Below are 19,934 nucleotides of genomic sequence, written 5' to 3'. Positions count from 1 at the left end.
CCTTCTTGGAAATGTCGCGGCGCGCTACGAACTCGATTATAATCGGTGAAATCCAACGAGGGGTCGGACCTATCTTATCGCACGTGACATCATGCGATAACGGCTGACATAAGCACGTTTTGCGGCTAGTCTTCTCAATCGCATGGGCCTTTTTTTTTCTCTTGACTTTTCTATGCTCTAGTTTTTGGGTTCCCAACGCACACTCATACAAGGATCGATAAAGATGATTGGGAAACGGAAGAGGGGCACGGCCGTTGTGTCGAGAGCTACAACTTCAGATGACGAGGCCACGCCGCAGACAACTACCGAGTCCTCCCAGGACATTTTCCGCAAATTCTTCGAAGCTCAATTCCAACCGTTGGATGTACCTGGAGGTCAGGTGTCCCGCCGTGATGATTCAGAAGACGAAAGCGACGAGGAAGACTTGGAGGCTTCCGATGCTGAGTCGGATTGGGATGGTATGAGCGGAGACGAAGAGGAACCAGAGGAGGTTGAAGTAATTGAGCATCGGGACGTAAAGTCCCAGGACTTGATGGACAAGAAAGCTCGCAAGGCCTTCATGGTAAGATATACTTGGTGGCCCATTGAAATTGAGTATCCTAACGCTGGTACAGACCGCCAAACCGCCATCCTCAATCTCTGAGCGAACCACGGCCAAAACGCCGAAGAAAGATACCGAGGATGACAACGATGACACCGAAATTGATGCGGACCATCTGAAAAACGATCTCGCACTGCAACGTCTCCTAAAGGAATCCCACCTTCTCGACTCAGCGTCCGATCTTGCTCCAACTGGCAAGAATCGCATCAAGGCTCTTGACTTGCGGATGCAGGAACTAGGATCTAAAGAGTCCTTGTACAAGCAAATGATGCCCTCTTCTCACCGGAGAGGCATCAAAGCCAAGGCCGAGATGAAGGAAAACAAGCGTCGGAAGGAAGCCAGAGAAAACGGAATTATCCTCGAAAAACCGGCACCGAAGTCGAACACCAGCAGCGCCAAACGGCGAGAACGTGGTGTTGGAGGGCCCTCCGTCGGAAAGTTTGCAGGCGGAACTTTGAACCTGAGCAAACATGACGTAGCCGCTATCCAAGCATCAGGCCGGTCAAGCAGCAGAGGCAGAGGCAGGGGCGGTGGCAGAGGCAGAGGCAGAGGCAGAGGCAGAGGACGTCGCTAGTTGTCGATTCTGGCCCATGACACCTGACAACTACGCATGACATGCATCGCGTCCAAATTCCCTTCGAATCTCTTGCACTCAAAACACGCTACCGCTGTGCATAGTGCCTCCGGCTCGGGGCGTACTGTATGCTTGCCTCAGTATCGATTATCGGCGAAGAGAGGGGCTGTAGTTGCTTTCGACCACGCGAGTGGCCTCGAACTGCGGATCTGTTTCACCAGCTCGCCTTGACCCCTATTTGCGAGAACGAACGCCTCCATTGACGGCATGATAGGATGTTTCCAGTTTTCCTGACTCGCGCCAAGTTGGAGGAATGACAGAACCCTCACCGCAACTCCTCTCGTATTGAGTGCACCTGGATGGTGCGGACGTTCAGTCTGCGACGTTGAGTCTACTATCGAACTCCTAACTTGATCGCACAAACCTTATTCTGCCCACCCTTGGACCGGGGCTGCGAAGCACGTACCCTTAGCGTGGGAGTGTTCCAGATATGGCGAATTCTCCGAGTTGAGCTAATGTTTGAGAAGGGGGACCCCCAGACCTGAGACAGATCGCTTCGTTTAGCATGTTTGGGGATTCTCAACATGCATGGCGATAAAGCGAAAGCCGCTCCCCAGTGGTTGACTCCAGTCAGTCACATTGCGCTAATCTACAAACACTTGAATGAAGCATGATCACGCGTTGACTTTTCTTCCTGAAATTCTTATCACGGGTAAAAAGGGTAAAAATAGAACAAGTGCGGGTTAGTAGTCAGTGGTCTAGCAGTTTAGTATAGGAGTAGTTCAAGCAACGCTGCTCTAACGAATTGGAAATTAGGAATATCCAGGTTAGACTTGCATTGGCAGTGTGATGCAATAGTACGAGCCTCGCCAACACAATGTAGAGATGAAGGTTCTCTCCCTCTTGAATTGGGGGTTCTCTTTTGTCTGTTTGTTTGTTGACTCTAGTCGATTTGGCCTATTTCTCTTCTAGCTTAGTTGGGGCATTTTTACCCCTATTTTTTTTTCTCTTTTTTTTGGTTCCTCGGGAGGGGTGGAAACTTCAGACCAGGGCTGAATGGGGAACCAAGGAGAAATCGAACATCCGATGATATGATTGAGTTTCTTCTTTTTTTTTTGCGGTTCTGTGGTATGACTAGTGGTGACGAGCTGGTTTATGGATAATTGTTCCTGGATTCCCCACCGGAGACAAAGCAGTTCAAGTTCCTTTTCAGTAGTGTTCACCCACTGTGTGCCCACTGCCGGAGAGGGAGGGGGGGGGGTACCTGCATGAAGGACCTGACAATAATAGGTTTAGTGCGTTGGGGAATCGTAGGGGTAATGATGGGAGTGGGAATTTTTCTTCCCACCGACGCCGTAACCAGGGATGACGGAACTACTAGTCAGGCACAATATGTCTACCAGTCGATTGTGATTTGTTCAAGTCAACGCTCGACTTTTGGGACGACTATGGGGAGGGCTGTTGGATCGGTCTCATTAGTCAGTCACTTAGTATTGAAACTGGAAAGAAGCCCCGGCCATGTGCGAAGTTCCGCAGGAAACAAGAGGAAACAAAAGAGCCGGGAGGAAGGAAAAAACGACTCCATCCAGGGCTTGCTCGTCGTCGTTTCAGATTCTGCATGTAACCCAATTCTGAGCAGGGCACCAACCCCATCAGAGCTCGAAGAACGTGTCGCCTTCTTACTGCTACTACTATTACGATGACTATAGAATTCGAATGGCACGGAGGTTGACTAGCAGAAAGGGTCAGGAAAGCAAAGGAATTGTTGCATTTTGTTTACTGAGTAGCTAAGTGCAGGCACTTTTTCGTCACAGGGATCCACCAAAGATTAAGAAAAAGGAAAAAAAAATTGAAAGAGAACGGACTCGGGTCACTCTAGATTTTTTAGACTCTGGATAGTCGAGTAAATAGTATCGGTGGTCCTACCAGACTGACCTATACCACCCATCAACTAAGACACAACCGATACACCAAAAGCACCTCGGCGTTCAGCGATATGTCAAAGCATGCGTAATGATTAGCTACATGGTGATTCTATACCATCTTCATCGTTTTTGAAGTTCGTTTGACCCAATACAAACGACGTATCGAGTATCGCTAGTTCTAGTAGGGAGCCGGCTTGATTCATGGTCTAGTCTAGACAGACGGGAGGAAATCCGATGGTTTCACGGGTTGACCTGCCGGATCTCCAGTCGTGGTGGTTGAAAGGAATCTGGTCCGTCCATTGCAACGCCGAGGTTTACACGAAGGGGGAACAATGGCGCTGATCAGCCAGCCCCAGTCCGACGTATCCGATTCTCCCTGTGAGGTTATTCGATATCCCCCGTACTGCGTTGCTTGGCCCTCACTTAGCCTGGCCAAGATGGCAACAGACCGGCCTGCTTTCCGTTGCTCGTCTGATCCACGAAACAATGCCAACTTTGGCATAGCAAGCCATACAGGTCTCCGGAAGAACGAAGGTGCTGCTGCATGCTATCGTGGCGAAATAGCTTCCGGGACAGGTCTTCCATGACGTAGTCTGGCGAGAAGTTATCGTACCGTATACTGCCCTGATGAAATGCTCATAGCAACATTCGCAAGTCTAACGGCAGGTGCGCCTCGACCTCCTCCCCCCCACCCACGTTCTCAAGAGATCAAGTCATATACGAGTATGTGTTGACAGTGCGCCTTGCTCGCTAACTACTAGGTAGCCTCATCTTTGGATCAGTCGATGCTCTAAATCGAGAACGGAAGGCAGATACAGCATCTTGCAACTTACCCGAATATGGACCAAGCGCTGACCCATACTCTCTAAGTTAACTTATTAGATATGAGTAATGGGAGGCTTTAGCTTCCGAAACCCGAGAGTGAGCCTCGTCGCCTCGTCGCGACTCGCGAGGTTTTCATAGCAGTGACATGCTGTCGCTGGACTTTTCCAGATGGGTTCTCGGGGTTGGACGATCAAACAAAGACTCCGTTGCGCGGAGCAGGCCAAGATCTCCTGGACTGTACATAGTAAGATCAATTTTCTGTCCCGGGCACCGATGTTTACCGTCCACAGTCCACAGTCCGCAGTCCACAGTATCCGTAGCTGTACGGAGACAGTATCCATAGTTGGCGCGGGTTGTTTTGGTCCAGGACGGCGGTAATTTATGGTTCCAGTCCCGTCCGCCGAGAACCCGGTAGAGTCAGGTACAATTACCAGATTGGGCTTGGTAGCAACGGACCTTTCAAGGTCTAGAAGAATTTTCTCCATTAGGAGAGCTTCGCTGCTAACCTAACCTAAGCAAAGTCCAGGGAGGCTAGGAGTTTAGGACCTCCTCGTCGCTCCACTGCTCCATACGCTGGGCCGTACCTCGCCTTCATCGCATCGTGTCGCTGCGCAAAGAGAAGGCCTCTTTCTCCCGCATATGCCCTCTGCCCAGAACTTATCCTCCTCGCCTCTTCTCTCCCCGTCGGGAGATCACTATCCGCGCACTCCGGCGAGTGTATGTACATACGTACTACGTAGTTCTCTATAGGGCTCGCCCGGGAACCTCGGTGATCTCCCAATGTAGCAATCAACACCCGCCTGCAGGCTTTTAGACTCCTGATCACTGGGTCATCGGAGAATTCTTCTCGGAGGGTCAGTACGTAGGTATTCAATAGTGGGCTTAGCAAAGGGTCTTTTGCCACTGATCCCGGACAACGACAACGCTTTGATGTTGGTCAGGACTGTCTAGATTCCCCCCCTGGATTGACGGACTCTGACCCCAACAGCACGGTACCCCCTCGCCCTCCTCAATGCTCTGTACGTTTATACGTATGTGCCAGTGCAATTGATGATCACTTCGGCCGAGTCAGTGGAGTGAGTGTGACTGGAGAGATGAATCTTACATAATTAGGGACAAGCCAATGAGGACGAAGCAGTACTGCACTATGACGATACTCCCCCTGCTAAGGTGTCGACCACCTACCACGAAAAATCCTTTGGCTGCCGCCCGTGATGCATATCAAGCCACTTCTCCGAAAAGATCATGTACTGACAAAGCTCGAAATCTCGCATTGATCTATCATATCTCGGAAATGGCCACCAATTCAGATGGCCAAATCAGAGTGCTCTGTGATTAAGCTTCGCCGTTTGCCGGTCAATCTTTCGGTTGTGCAGATCAGTCCCCGTTGATGTTCAAGATATCCAACGTCGTGCTTCTGACGACGATGCTCTGGTTCCGAGTGACATGCAAAAGAACAAACCACGAACCCCCCCCTTTTTTTTTATTTGGTATTTCTGCAAGCCATGCTTGGTCAACTTTCCGCCCTCCTTGTCGATGCCAGATTGGACAGGAAGAGGGGGATTGAAACCCAATCTTGATAGATAGCCGGGCGTGTCAGTCTTCCGCTTCGGCTTCGAGTTGCGAGAATAATGAGTGCACAGAACGGGTGAGCCAAGATTTGAAAAAGTCCAGTGGTGAATAGATCACAAACCCATGTGATTACAGCCTTATGCGCATGGTACGGGCAGGTTGCACACGGACCAAATTTATGTGTCTCAAAAATGAGCTTGGATAACCCCCCCTCCCCCCATGGTATGCTATTTTAATATAACTACCCCGTAGATCGACTGCTGGTATATGAGGTTAATGGCAGTGCACTTTATTACGATGCGCGAAGCCCAAATGTTACGCATTCCATGCTATAGGAAATCCCGGCGATTATGGCCTGATGGCCGACCTACGAGTGTGCGCGGATTGTACAGTCCAGTACCCCTTCTGGGCCTCTGATCTACTCCTCGGAGACGCGACATTGGTCTGCCTTGATGATTGATCATGCCCCCCCCCCCCCCCCCCCCAAAAAAAAGATCGAAGGAAGAGACAAGAAGATAGCTTTAACTATGGTACTTACTCTTAAGAGCCAGGTTGTTGAATCATAAGTGGCGTCGTTTGGCGCTGCCGCTTGGTCGCTTCTTACACCATATCTGGACGAGTAACAGGAGATGGACCGTTCAAGAACCTGGCCCATAAGTGGCTATAATTACAGCATGGGGTCCATGCAAGTTTAAGGAGATAGACCATTACAGACCTAGCTACTGAGTTGAGGAAATCAGCACCCACGAAAGCTGGGGCAATCGATAGGAGAGACAGCTGGTCGATGTACCGTAGAAAGAGTCGACAGACTCTTGCGAGACCCAACAATACTCTATTGCCCCCATTCCCGAGTTCACGTAAGAACTATTTCCAGTTGTGATCCAAACATAAGCGAGAGTAGAAGTCCTTCTTTTGCTGCCTGCTCGGATGCCCGCAGATAACTCTGCATTGTGCATGCAAAATGTCCGACTACCAGTACAGTACTCCGTACAGTACATACTCTTGGTGTCTCTGAAGGGTGGCAGTCAGATGCCGGCAGATAGATGATCACCGACGACGATAATCATAGAGCATTGACCGTGTCACAGCACTGCCATTATCTGCTGCGCTATTACATCGCATCACATAACATAGCCGAATGGAGATGGTTCACGGCTAACTATAGTGTACAGTACTTTACAGTACAAATGCTATTTACAGCCTGGAGGGGGCGGGTTGGGAGGGGAAATAGAAGAAGGGGGAGGAGGATGAGAAGGAGGAGGAAGTCAGGACACGGCAGGGTAGGCAAGGGCACGGACCGAAATCAAATGTCTGTGAGCCTGTGAGGAGCAGGACTGAAAGGTGGTGGGCACTTGGAACCTTGAACCTGAAGACGGACTCGACGCCTGCTCAATTCCCATTTATGCCCATGGGGGATATTCTCATTCTGGATTGGGCCATTGGGGGCCACTGAGAGGCTGAGACGAGCATCGCAAGCAGCCTGGAGTAGCCGTGCGGGCCAAAGGGATTACACCTTACCTGCTATTGGTGGGAAGTTAAGCGCTTACCCTGAAACAAGGGGGCGAATGCTTCACGATTGTTTCCCGCGCTAGTTTTATCGGGGGGAGTGAGTGAGTGTTCAGTGTTCAGTGTGTGCAGTCTTGTCTTGGCTTGGCATGGATGGGGACTTTGGTTCCACTCTGCGCAGCGCCGTTAGATGATTTGCTCCCTCGACTGCTTGCAGCTAGCTAGGTAGCTATAGAGGTACTGGACTGGACTGTACCCTACTACGTAGTGACAGCATGTTTGTTTTCCCTGCCCCGAGAGTCAGTCAATCAGTCCGTCATCTTAGCCGCCGCGGTGAACAGTTTGCTGCGTGTGGGGACCGAAAGGGGGAAAGAGAGGCAGAGGTGATGAGGCAGGAAATGCTGGAATTGGCCCCCCAGGAAGCGCCCCCAAGAAAGGTTGATTGATGCAGGAGCTGTCAGTTATGCATGTATGTAGACATATCATCCACACAAGCTTGGTTTTCCCTTGATGATCAATCCCTCATCTCTGAAGATTGCACATATAGTACTATGAGTTACTATGCGAAGAATCCCGTGCTTGCTGTGATAAGCGAATTCCTTCCCCATAAATCTTTCTCAGTAGCGAGATGAGGTATCAAGATCAGGTCTTCCCCTCATTTCTACAAGGTAAGTAGGCGGTTTTAGCTTCCCCCCAATTCTAGTACCCGTGACTTGTGATGCATACTTCTACTACAAGGTATGCAGTCTACGATCTCTCGGACATAGGCCATTGCTAGGAGTAGGAAGCTCATAAGCCCACCACAGAATAGTGGGTTAATATCTGCCATTTTTCGATCACTGATCTTGTATGTTCAGTTTGTTGCCCTTGAGTTGGCTCTCCGTTGGCCGACTAGTAGGGCCCGGCAAATACGAGGACTGTTTGCTCGCCATGAGGAAGTCGAGAACATTGGCAGTTGGCTACTTGGGAGTGATGAATTCACTAATCCGAGAGAAGAGATGGACCCAGCCATGACAACAACAAAACAACAATAATCCAGGACTGCTTGCTTCCCAGTCCATCAGTCAATAGTGGTGGGGCCCTTAAGGGCAGAGGCCAGAACGGGTCAACAGTATTGATTGATTGAATAATGGATGGAGAGATGCCCCACACCTTCTTGACTTACGTTTGTTGTCATTGGGGTTCAGTTAGCTCTTCTCCCCTGAAGGTGGAATAATGGTGGATACTAGTTAGACTGTACCAATACCGTGGTTACTGGTATCTTACCGCCCGGGTGCCCGCCGAACAATGAAAGTTAACTAAACTAACTTCCTTCCATTCTTTTCCCCCTCCTCCCCCCTTCACAAAGTTCAACCCCACCTCTCGGTGCTTCTTCAAGCGTTGTGATATTGGTAGCGTCATTAGGCGGATATTTTTGGACTCGGGTGAGAATGGTGGAAAGGGGAAGCTTAATTGAGAGCCGGTAACTACATACTGCTGGATCTTAGGATCTCAGAAGAGTACCTAACAGGCTTGCTTCCCTTGACTTCTGGAGCCGGTCCCTGGCGCCAGTCTCCGCTTATGCCTGGGTCGAACCGTCCAAGCCCTACTTTTTCGCCGTGCGCGTTTCCTGGTGTCTAACCAATTCGAGAGTCAATCGAGGTGGCCTAGGACAATAGGATTTAAAAGGCGTTTAAGGAGAAAAGAAAGAGAGAGAGAGAAGGAGGGAGGGATTGTGTGTGTGTGTGTGTGTGTTTTTTGGGTATGTGTATTGTATGTGTGTGAGTGTGATGCTCCTGAGAAATGCACCGAGTGAAAGAGGGAGAGGTCTACCTCAATAGCATCAGTGTTCAGGCTTCGACTTCTTTACGTCCGTCCTATACAGAGCAGAAAGGGCTTCCTACTGAGTAAGTACTCGTTAGCTAGGTAATTAGTAATTTTCTGAGTAGTGCGCACAGTCTGTCAGTGTTGTCTACTCCGTAGTACTGAGTACTCGAGTAGTCTCCGTAGTAGAAACTCGATCCGCGGGTCTCGGTCGGCGCTCCCTGAATTCCTTCTTCCCAGTTCTGACGCCGATTTTGCCCTCTTTTCCTTTTTTTTCCCTTTGGTTTTTTTCTCGGTCGGTCTTTTTTCTGATTATTCTTATTTATTTTTATTCTCTCTTTTTTTCTACTTCCCTTTTCTTAATGCCCCCCTCCCCATTATTATTTATTATTATCGATTGGCGTTATTATTACTACTTACTGCTGGACTTACATACCAAAACCTAGCTATACCTTCTTACCTACTACCTCTTTCTCCAACCACACCACTGTAAAAAAGCAAGTCCTACCTCAATTCTCATCTGCCTCTTCCTCTTTCTCCTCCTCCTCCTCTTCTTCCCCTTCTTTCTCATTCTCTTTCCCCTCCCCCTCTCTTCCTCCCATCACGACTTGCCTCTTTCTTCTTTTCACCTCCTTTCGTTTCATTTCCATCCCCCCCCTTCGCCGTGCGAGTTATTCTAAGAGACTTGTAATCGGGCTGGCCCAGTTCAACTCTCCATTGCTCTCTTTTTCTCTTCGCCCTTTTCTTACCCGTTTGGACGAGGGGCCGGCAACGTCAGCGCCTAAACGACGACGAGAACAACAACAACACATCTTACCCAAGAGGCTGGTACTCTTTTCTTCAGATCGCGTGTTTGGATCTCACTTGTTTCACGATTTATCGTCGACATTCATCCAATCTACCCACAATATCAATCACTTCTCCGGGTCGTTGCTCTCTCTCTCTCTCTCTCGGAAAGTCGCCCTTGGTGATTGCGTGCGGTCCATCCGCTTTTTCTTTGATCAGGTTCATTTGGCGGTGCGTCTTCCTTGTTCGGCCCAACGGTGGCTATGTTTAACATCCCGTCCACCATGACTCTTTGTTTGCGCACATGCATACAAACTTCGCTTGCCGACTCGGGCTGATGGAATTCTCACCAGACCACTGTATCACATTCACAATGTATCCCCAACATGGTGCCCCTATGGCGCCTCCCCAGAAGCCGGAGACATTTATGCTCTCAAACGAAGCCCAGCAAAGCCTTCCTCATGATGCGCAAGTCGCACTGCAGCAGGTCGACAATCGTAAGTTCTACATCATGCCACTGCAACGTTATCTGGGCTTCCCCCTTCCGTCGCCACTCTAGAAGCTGACCTTGTGCCGCCTCCCCCCAGTCAAATATTTCCTTCTCTCAGCGCCCGTAGACTGGCATACGGATCAACTCATCCGCAGGTTCCTGCTCCCGACAGGCGACTACATATCATGTGTTCTCTGGTTAGTTTGGAGTAGAAGAAACAATTGGTAGGGAAAGGCGCACACGCTGATTGGTGACAGGAACAACCTCTTTCACATCTCGGGCACGGATATCGTGAGATGCCTGGCCTTTAGATTCCAAGCCTTCGGTCGCCCGGTCAAAAACTCGAAGAAGTTCGAGGAGGGTATCTTCTCGGATCTGCGAAACCTCAAGGCCGGAACCGATGCCACGCTTGAAGAACCCAAGAGCCCATTCCTCGACTTCCTGTACAAGAACAACTGCATCCGCACTCAGAAGAAACAGAAGGTATTCTATTGGTACAGCGTGCCTCACGACCGCCTTTTCCTCGATGCGTTGGAGCGTGATTTGAAGCGCGAGAAGATGGGCCAGGAGGCGACCACAGTTGCAGTCAGCGAGCCTGCTCTGTCTTTCGAGTTTGATTCATCGCAGTCCTTGTATGAACAGCTCACAAAGGCACAACAAGCGAACTCATCATCGTTTGCTGCTCACGCAAGTACGACATATGGCCAACCTGCATCCCCAGTGGTTCGGACCGTTGACGCTATGCCTCCTCCTCAGATGGCTCCCCAAATGGCTCCCCCGGCGCTACCCCTTCTCCCGGACGAGTCCGGCCACCCGGCGATGTACAACCCGATCCCCATGCCTACGACTCTAGCCCAAAACGTTATCAAGCGTGAAGCAGAGTATGGGCAGATCCAGTACGATCGCAACGGAATGCCGATTGCTCGCATCCACCAGCGTCATGCCTCAATGCCAACCTTCGTCGAATACTCCCCGGCTCCGTCCTTCGTGTCCTCGCAGTACGAGGATTATTCCAATCGGGGTTTATCGTTTGAACCAGTCACGCCTCCGCAGCACGGTCACCTTGGCGCTGAACCAGCCTATATCGCCAACGAAGATACCGGTCTCTACACCGCTATCCCGGATATCTCCTCGGCAGCACCTTACCATCCGATGATGCAGCTTCCTCCTTCGAATTTCACAAGCGCTCACTTCCCAACTCCGGCTAGATCTTTCCCCTCAAATGTCTATTCCATGCTAGAAGGCTCACCGACGTACAAGCAGCGTCGGCGCCGGTCCTCTATCCCTCCAGGCGTCACTAGTGCTGCTGCTACTATGCACCCGCAGGTTACGGCCCCACAACCCCAAGCTGTCACTTATGCCGCCCATCGGCCAAGTGACCTTCGGCGGTCTGTGTCCAGCTCCGTGGCCCCTATTCCAGAGGCAGGAGATGATTCGCATCACGACATCCATCGCTCCCTCAATGGTTATCGTGCGGCGGTTCTTCCTCAGAAGAATTTGTTGCATGAAATGTCGCGCCATAGCACCCCCTTGTCGAGTTTGGATGAAACTCCCGAGTCGCATGTCATGCATCCCACGAATGGTACAGATGAACTCGCTCCTCTTCCAGATGGCGAGGCGATCGACGTTCCCGCCCAGCACCGTGCGGGAAGCAAGGTAGAACGATATGCTCCTGGGCCTGTTCGCCGGGCTCGGAGCGCTACCATGATGGAACTTGGCCCCTATCCACAGAAATCGCATTCCTGTCCGATCCCGTCATGTGGACGTCTGTTCAAGAGACTCGAACATCTGAAGAGGTTAGTCACTATCACTATCTTTGTCTGGTTATTCTGTCCGCTATGGCTATGTGCCAGCACGGCTCCTGTAGCTTCTTGCTGACATCTGATGCTTAGACATGTGAGGACTCACACTCAAGAGCGACCTTATCCTTGTCCCTACTGCAACAAGGCCTTTTCCCGGTCGGACAATCTTGCACAGTAAGTCTTGCTGGTATGCTATTCTAGTATCACAGTCCACTAATGTCGTATGCCAGGCACCGTCGTATTCACGAGGCTCAGCAAGATGGTCAGCCGCCAGTTTCTGTGCCGGATGATGACCTTGAGAATGAGGAGAACGGATTTGGCTCACAAGATGAGGGATCCTCGCCGTCCGACTCGATGCCAAGTGCTGTCGTCCCTAGTGTGACCACAATGCCATCTGCAATGACTTTGCCGGCTTCTATGCCCACCATGATGGCTCCTCATATGATAGCGCCCCAACTTTTGCAACAGCAGATCTGAGGAGCTTGATATCCTTCGGAAATACCTGAACCATATTAACCGTCTTTTTATATCGCATATACTCTGCGGGTAACATACCTTGATCTTCCGTCATATCATGCCGTCTTCTTTCGGACCTGGCTCATGCGGGTCCTATGTTCATACTACCTGCTTCTGGATGACCTATCGAATTTGTGTTTGATTTGGTAGACCCTCATTGCTTATGCCACGCCCCAGCGATATCCCTCGAACTATCTCTGGCTACCTGTGGTGGCTTTTTGTCTTTAGGCCTGTTCTTTGTTCGACAGTCACAGCGATACCCTGGCAATACCCTGGCATGGACGAGCAACAGCTCCCCTGTGACTTATTTTGACGATCGCGCTGGATCTACTTATCCCTAATACGCGCGACATCGACATTTGCGATTGTGGACTACGCTGGTAGATTCCCATCACAATCGGGTTTCTTATTCTTTTCTTTCTCCTTACCCCCTTGTCCTCTGCGCTTCGGTTCGGTCTCTGGTTCTGTTTCTTCCTCATGTGTTATGTTGATAATGGGAATCTCTTGTATCATTTTTTCTTTTCTCTTTTTTTCTTTTTCTTTTTTCCTATCCCCTTCCTCTTTGACATCTTTTTCTTTTCTCATGATCCTGTCACTTCCTTTGCCTGCATTTCGATCAAATATGTTGAGGTGGGAAATGGTAACCTTGGAGACGCAGGTTAAGACAAAAACGGGGTCCCCAACTCGAACCTTGGGAGAGAGGCTATGACTATGAGGCTCGGGAGGTTTATCTGGCGACCAATCCGGCGCGTTTGGGCTGAAAAGCCCTGGTATCCTGGATCCGAAGCATGGAGTCGCCATGAATGGGAAAGCAAAAGGTGGGACTTGTGACTGTGGCAGGAGTGTTCTGGTTCTGGCGAAATACATGCATATAGATATGAATCAAATGGTAATGAGATTTACCCCAGTCAGACGACCTTCAATCACCCCGTAGTGTTTCATGAATGGATGGATTGCTTTTCCCCGGACTAGACGGGAACAAATCGTGGCTCAGTCACGTGGGTGGCCTGCTGACGTCGACCCAACCTTACCAAGAAGAAGCGAGGCGCGAAGGACACATGACATGCTTGCTGTTCATCATCATCTCATCTCCTTTGCCTTACCCTTACCCTTGGCACTGGCTCTTATTATCTAGATATCCTCCAAAGTCTCATGCAGTCATGGATCAATATCAGGACTGAATCATTCCCATTTCAACTCCGTTTCAGTAAAGATTCTGGTTCTGCCCGATCCAACCCGCGTTGCCTCTATAGCCTCCCGCCCGGCCTCGTTTAGAGCTACACTTGCTTGAGCTTTGAGCAAGGAAATTATCTAGACGCAGTGACTTGGCTTTGATTTTCTCCCTCCGGTTGCTTCAACGCGCTCGGCTCTATCACCTCTGACAGGCATTGTCTTCCCACTTCGTGCAGACGAAGCGTGGTCGCCTCTACCTCAACGGTTGATACCCCGGTCATCTTGAGAAAATTACTCAGAAGACTGGATCATAGCTCAAGCACATCAGCTCAGAGTGGCCTCTGCTAGTCTATTTTGAGGGAACCCTTTTCAGAACACGATTTCAATGCCGGAAGCACATTATCGGTTTGCCAATGAAACGTCCCCTTTGGTGGGAGCAGCTGACAGTAATGAAGTGACTTCAATGACGCACTCCGGAGAATCAAGTGCAATCAATGGATCGGGAGATACTCCCGATATATCGGAGACCAAGAGCAGCTGGTATCTGTTCTTGTTGACCTTGAGTATTGGCGGGTGAGCACTGACCTCCATTCGGGAGCATGAGTCTGCTTCCCACAGCAGCCAGAAAGCTGATAACTATATCCACTGTCTCAGTCTTCAGGTCGTATGGTCTACTGAGCTATCCAATGGATCGGTAAGCTCGCACGGTCCCGCCGCATGATCCTGCTTGGACTAATCCCTAGGGGTGGCTGTAGCCCTATCTTTTGTCTCTTGGAATGAGCAAGGCTCTACTTGCTTTCGTTTGGATCGCCGGTCCTTTGACAGGAACCCTCGTTCAACCCTACATCGGCATCTGCAGTGATAACTGTCGCATCTCATGGGGGAAGCGAAAGCCGTTCATGGTGGTCGGCGGTGCAGCGAGCGTTGTCTCCCTCCTTGCCTTAGCCTGGGTCCGAGAGCTCACAGAAGGCCTCCTTGGAGTATTCGATGTTGCACCGGGGTCCGATGCGTCTCAGACAGTGGTTATTGTGCTAGCCACTATCCTGATGTATTGCTTGGACTTTTCTGTAAATACTGGTAGGTCTGGCCAGAGTTTGCCCTTGTGTGGCTTGATCGCGGAGAATGCTGACGGGAGTTTGGCTACAGTCCAAGCAGGTATCCGGTGTTTCATTGTTGATAATGCGCCCTCACACCAGCAGGAATCAGCGAATGCGTGGGCCAGCCGCATGACTGGTCTGGGCAACATCCTTGGATATATTTTTGGATACGTGGATTTGCCCAAGTACTTCCCATTATTGGGCAATACGCAGTTTAAAGTGCTGTGCGCTTTAGCATCATTATCACTTATCTGTACATTGTTGGTCAGTTGTTCATACATCAAAGAACGAGATCCACGACTGGAAGGACCTCCATCCGGGGGCAACCCTGGCTTGATCGCTTTCTTCAAGCAGGTCTTCAAGTCGATCCGATTTCTACCGCCAGAGATAGCGAAGGTCTGTGAGGTCCAGCTGGCTGCTTGGGTCGGCTGGTTTCCTTTCCTGTTCTACTCGACCACATACATTGGACAGCTTTTTGTCAATCCAATTTTCGAAGCACACCCGGGGTTGTCGGAGCATGACATCAACAAAGCATGGGAAGAAGCCACCCGCATTGGGACATTTGCACTTCTTGTTTACGCCATTATCTCCTTTGTGGCTAACCTGACCCTGCCGATTCTTGTTGTGCCTACATACAAGCCGATCGTTGCCAGCGAGTCTGAAGTTTCAGATGATCAATTGGAGGAGGAGCCTTTCCTCGGCGATCGGAGGCGATCATCCTCAATAGGAACGGCGATGGAAGCACCTACCGGTATCTCCCCTGAACCCAAAGGTGGATACGCAGAAGGGGCTGGGTGGCTTTCCAAATTACAGATTCCAGGCCTTACCCTCCGCCGCGCTTGGTTGATGTCGCATGTCAATTTTGCCATCTGTATGTTTAGTACGTTCTTCATATCGTCATACCAAGCCGCTACCGTGGTTGTCGGGCTTGTTGGAATCTCATGGGCGTTGACGCTTTGGGCGCCCTTTGCCCTAATCTCGGCGGAGGTATCGCGCATCGACACGGAGCGCCGGCTTCGACGCCAGCGGGCTGACGGTACGGTACCCGACACCAGCGTCTCCGCCACTCCGGCTACGGTTAGGGAAGACCTCGAACACGGGCACAATGTGACCACTGATAAAGGAGAAGAGGATGAGAACCTGGCGCAGGCGGGCATTATCCTGGGGCTTCACAACGTTGCCGTGTCAGCGCCTCAGATCCTCTCGAGTCTGATCTCCAGTGCCATCTTCAAGGCCTTCCAGAAACCTCGCGGGGAGCCGTGGGACGATAGTGTCGGATGGGTGCTAAGATTTGGAGGCTGCGCGACGCTAGTTGCGGCATGGTTGGCTCACAGACTCGCGGAGGGAACTCGGTGAGTGTATGCCTTATAGTAGGAGCAAATGGCGCTTTCACTGGATTCTGAAGAGGACTGACGGAAGACTATCTCAGATGAGAGTAGAGTGTAATTAGTCAGGTATGTAAGTAGTCGGCCCCTAGCTAGTCAGAGAACATCAAGAACAATTTAGAAATCAGGTCTCAGTGCTTATTTATAAGACCTGGGGGCTTTGATTTTACCAGATTAAAAGTGTTAGTGTAAACCACAGGGGATGAGAGAGAGAGAGAGAGAAAGGAAGAGAGTAGAGAAATCCATGCATACCAGCGGAGGATCAATTGCGGGCCGAACACACACACACACACACATCCTATCAACAGCGGGACCCCGACGGGTGTTGACGAATCCTACCTAAGTTACTAAGTTAACTACCGGAGTGACTTGCGTAGCTTTCCCCCCCACTCCCTTGTGTGACGACTGATTGATGAACTGGTTGATTGATTGATTGATTGATTGATTGATTGACTGACGGATTGAGTGCCCGCCCGCCCGCACTATCAAGACTACCGTAGGTACCACCGCTCCGCAGTAGCAGCAACAACAACAACACAGTTATCGTTGTCTGTCTTCTTCCACTTACTAATTTATTCTCCTCCATCCTTAACTATTGTACCTTATCGTACAAAGATCTCTTCCCTCTTCTACTCCTCCTTTTTCTTCAAATTTCCTTTCTAAGTTCTCTTTTCTCTTTTCTCTTTTCTTTTCTCGTCTCGGTTTTTTCCACACTTTAAATCTCACCGACTCTAACTTCCCTCCCGTTGGATCGTGCATGATCCGCGGATGATTATGTGTGTCTGCGATTCCACTCTGGCGCCAGACACTCGCCGTTGGGGTTAATCCGTCCGTTTGCCATCGTGCGCGTCGACAAGCCAAATCTCCAAGGACAATGGCTAGTCAAGTGATGGCAGATGTAATGCACCAGCTGCTCCGTATGTGTCCCTCAATTTGATTGCGTCTCGATCGGGGGTTTCCAATTCCCCCTTCTGCGGAAGAGCTATTCCTCCCGACCATCTCAGGCGCGCCCATCATAGGCACGATGGCTGACTAGAATTTATGTATCCTAGGTAGAGCGGTGGACTCTGACACAGATCCCGACGATGGTACGCGATGCGATTTTGCTCACAAAGACCACACCCTGTGTCTCGCAGCCCCAAAACTGACATGCCTATTCTTCAGCTGATGCTCCCGAGGCCGGCACCAAGGAGTTCTTCAGCTCCTGGGCGCTCTTCATCCTGATCATGCTGTTGATGTTCGCGCTCTTCACCAGTTACATACTACAACAGAAAAAGATTCAGGCGGTCCATGAAACAGTCCTGTCCATCTTCGCGGGTGTGTTTGTCCAACCATCAAGGGCGGATGTGGGCCGCAATGCGGTGCCCTTGCGATTCATAACAAAGGCTGATGGACGCATACAGGCATGTTTGTCGGGTTGATTATACGCTTAAGCCCCGAATCACCGATTCAAGACAGTGTCGCGTTTGACTATCAATTCTTCTTCAACCTCCTCCTACCTCCGATCATTCTGGCCTCAGGCTACGAGTTACACCAAGCAAACTTCTTCCGAAACATCGGTACTATCCTGACCTTTGCGTTTGCGGGGACCTTCATTTCCGCCATCGTGCTGGGTCTGATTCTGTTTGTCTGGACGAGAATTCCGTTGGATGGGCTAGATATGACCTTCGTCGAGGCGATCTCGGTGGGCGCTACGTTATCGGCGACGGATCCCGTTACCATCTTGGCCATCTTCAACCTATACAAGGTCGAGCCCAAGCTCTATACGGTCATTTTCGGTGAATCAATCCTGAATGACGCCATCGCGATCGTCCTGTTCGAGACCGCGCAGAAGTATGCCGATAGTGAGGCGGGCTCTCTGACTTTCTTGAACCTATTTGAGGCTATTGGGCTGTTCTTGCTCGTCTTCTTCGGAAGTATGATTGTCGGCGTTATCGTTGGCATCATGACTGCCCTTGGTCTGAAATATACTCATGTCAGACGCCAGCCGAAGATTGAAAGCTGTCTGATCGTGCTTATTGCCTACGCCAGCTACTTCTTCTCTAACGGTGTCTACCTCTCCGGTAGGTTGCATTTCCTCATTGTTCTGGAGTCAGGCTGACAATAGACCAGGTATTGTATCTCTCCTGTTCTGCGGCATTACCATGAAACATTATGCGTACTACAACATGTCCCGCCGGACGCAGTTGACGACGAAGTACCTCTTCCAAGTGATGGCACAATTATCCGAGAACTTTATCTTCATATACCTTGGGTTGGACCTTCTTGTCCAGAGGAATTTACAGTTCAAGCCCTTATTCATTCTTGTGGCCGTTTTCGGTATCTGTATAGCCCGCTACCTGGCGGTGTTCCCATTGTCTCGAGCGATCAATTGGTTCATTCGGTACAGAGCCCGTCGCCGTGGCATGGACGTTGCAGATGAGCTACCTTTTGCTTATCAAGCCATGCTCTTCTGGGCGGGCTTGCGTGGAGCTGTTGGTGTGGCCCTAGCCGCCGGCCTAAAAGGTGTCAATGCTCCAGCACTCCGTGCTACGGTACTTGTGGTCGTCGTGCTGACCGTGATTATCTTTGGTGGTACCACCGCTCGAATGCTGGAGATTCTCGGGATTCGGACCGGTGTTGTGGAGGAAATTGAGTCAGATGATGAGTTTGATATCGAGGTGACCAATGGCGGCACATATTATAAACGCTCTGACACAGGCTTGGGATACACTCCTCGCCGCATTGATTCGACCATTCCTTTGGATGGCATTCCGCGGGGCGAGCTCGACCGCCACGATAGCTACTCCAGTGGTAACAACCGTCGTCCCAGTCCTCCGCCGTCTGGCTCTCGAGGACATTCCCGAATGTACTCGAATGCCTACAGTCAGCGAGACACCGCTCGTGACCGTTCCTCAACAGCTACTTTGTTGGGTGGCCGGCCTCGGAGCCACAGCGAGAGCAGCGCGGCAAGCGAGGATGAATTTGGATTGAAGAATAATGGCAAGGGTCGTGCAACAGATGCCGATCAGCTCGATGCCTTCGATCTCGATGTAGGTGATGAGCCCTCGGATGACGACCTTCCCCCTTCAGCTCCTACGTCTCGACTGCGGCGGTCTCCCTCGCAACCCCAACAGTATTTGGGAGGGTCCCAGGACCAAACCCCGGCCAATACCTCTCCTATGCGACGCGAGACAACATTGAGCGCAAGGGCGGCGATCCGGGACCTCTTCTCAGGGGCATCGGGAGACCACGCGGCGTGGTTCCGACAGCTGGACGAAGATTACATCAAACCCCGACTTCTTTTAGATCAGTCTAATCACAAGGGCCCTGGTGCAGTCTGAATGAAGTGACTTCTATGCGTAGCTGCCGCTATTGCCATTGATTCTGGCGTCGCCTGTATATATGTGCCATATATTGGGTGCAGTCTACCGGTGTGTTTGTTATTCGCTCGTGCCTCTTCGATCTGATTTTGTTTGCCCTCCCTTTTTCTTTTAACTTTCCCATTGGCATATCTGGGCTGGATCTGGTTACCCCTTACCCCCGGGGAGGCCTCCAGCTATTGTTAGTACGCGAAGCGATGGGAGACGGAGACGGAGACTTGGTAGATGGAACAGTCACCTTCTACTACCACTACTACTACTACTACTACCACTACTTCCTATCTAGATACCACTTCCTACTAGTTGAATTTCAAGAATGTTCGAACCATTAATTTAGCCTCAGTAGTAGTTGTTGATTGATTAGATGGGATAATAACAAGAAGAGCGGGGGGGGGGGGAACGGGAATTTGATTGTTATGTACTTCCGTACTCCGTATGATATGCCAGCCTAATTTCGTCTCTGGTGCTTCTGCTTCCACTTCTCCCTCCTCTTTCGCCCTCGTCCACTTTGCTCGTT

At 50.6% G+C, this 19,934-nt stretch overlaps 4 protein-coding genes across 4 annotated transcripts; all 4 read left to right on the top strand.

Annotated features, from left to right (window-relative positions):
• The first annotated feature begins 99 nt into the window (after positions 1 to 99).
• Positions 100 to 1,372, top strand: BO95DRAFT_281664 (uncharacterized protein). The gene is made up of 3 exons (XM_025581650.1): positions 100 to 562; positions 615 to 1,140; positions 1,165 to 1,372. Exons 1-3 carry the CDS (start codon positions 224 to 226, stop codon positions 1,173 to 1,175), a joined length of 876 nt encoding a protein of 291 aa, XP_025437386.1. The 5' UTR covers positions 100 to 223; the 3' UTR covers positions 1,176 to 1,372.
• A 730-nt stretch (positions 1,373 to 2,102) lies between these two features.
• BO95DRAFT_281633 (uncharacterized protein) lies at positions 2,103 to 2,959 on the top strand. The gene has a single exon (XM_025581649.1). It carries the CDS (start codon positions 2,444 to 2,446, stop codon positions 2,876 to 2,878), a length of 435 nt encoding a protein of 144 aa, XP_025437385.1. The 5' UTR covers positions 2,103 to 2,443; the 3' UTR covers positions 2,879 to 2,959.
• A 7,006-nt stretch (positions 2,960 to 9,965) lies between these two features.
• Positions 9,966 to 12,361, top strand: steA (sexual development transcription factor SteA; the record flags this gene model as incomplete). The annotated part of the gene is made up of 5 exons (XM_025583103.1): positions 9,966 to 10,089; positions 10,180 to 10,279; positions 10,340 to 11,878; positions 11,975 to 12,058; positions 12,115 to 12,361. The coding sequence occupies 5 exons, from the start codon at positions 9,966 to 9,968 to the stop codon at positions 12,359 to 12,361; spliced, it is 2,094 nt and encodes a 697-aa protein (XP_025437384.1).
• Positions 12,362 to 14,349: 1,988 nt separating this feature from the next.
• On the top strand, positions 14,350 to 19,378 carry BO95DRAFT_457024 (bifunctional K:H/Na:H antiporter NHX1; the record flags this gene model as incomplete). The annotated part of the gene is made up of 6 exons (XM_025588453.1): positions 14,350 to 14,650; positions 14,720 to 15,929; positions 17,112 to 17,143; positions 17,220 to 17,372; positions 17,459 to 18,118; positions 18,168 to 19,378. The coding sequence occupies 6 exons, from the start codon at positions 14,350 to 14,352 to the stop codon at positions 19,376 to 19,378; spliced, it is 3,567 nt and encodes a 1,188-aa protein (XP_025437383.1).
• Between the last annotated feature and the right edge of the window lie 556 nt (positions 19,379 to 19,934).

The sequence above is a fragment of the Aspergillus brunneoviolaceus genome, assembly GCF_003184695.1.
Source record: "Aspergillus brunneoviolaceus CBS 621.78 unplaced genomic scaffold BO95scaffold_89, whole genome shotgun sequence".
Classification (NCBI taxonomy): domain Eukaryota; kingdom Fungi; phylum Ascomycota; class Eurotiomycetes; order Eurotiales; family Aspergillaceae; genus Aspergillus; species Aspergillus brunneoviolaceus.
The sequence above is the reverse complement of the archived record's forward strand: the minus strand, read 5'-3'. Positions and strand labels throughout refer to the sequence as shown.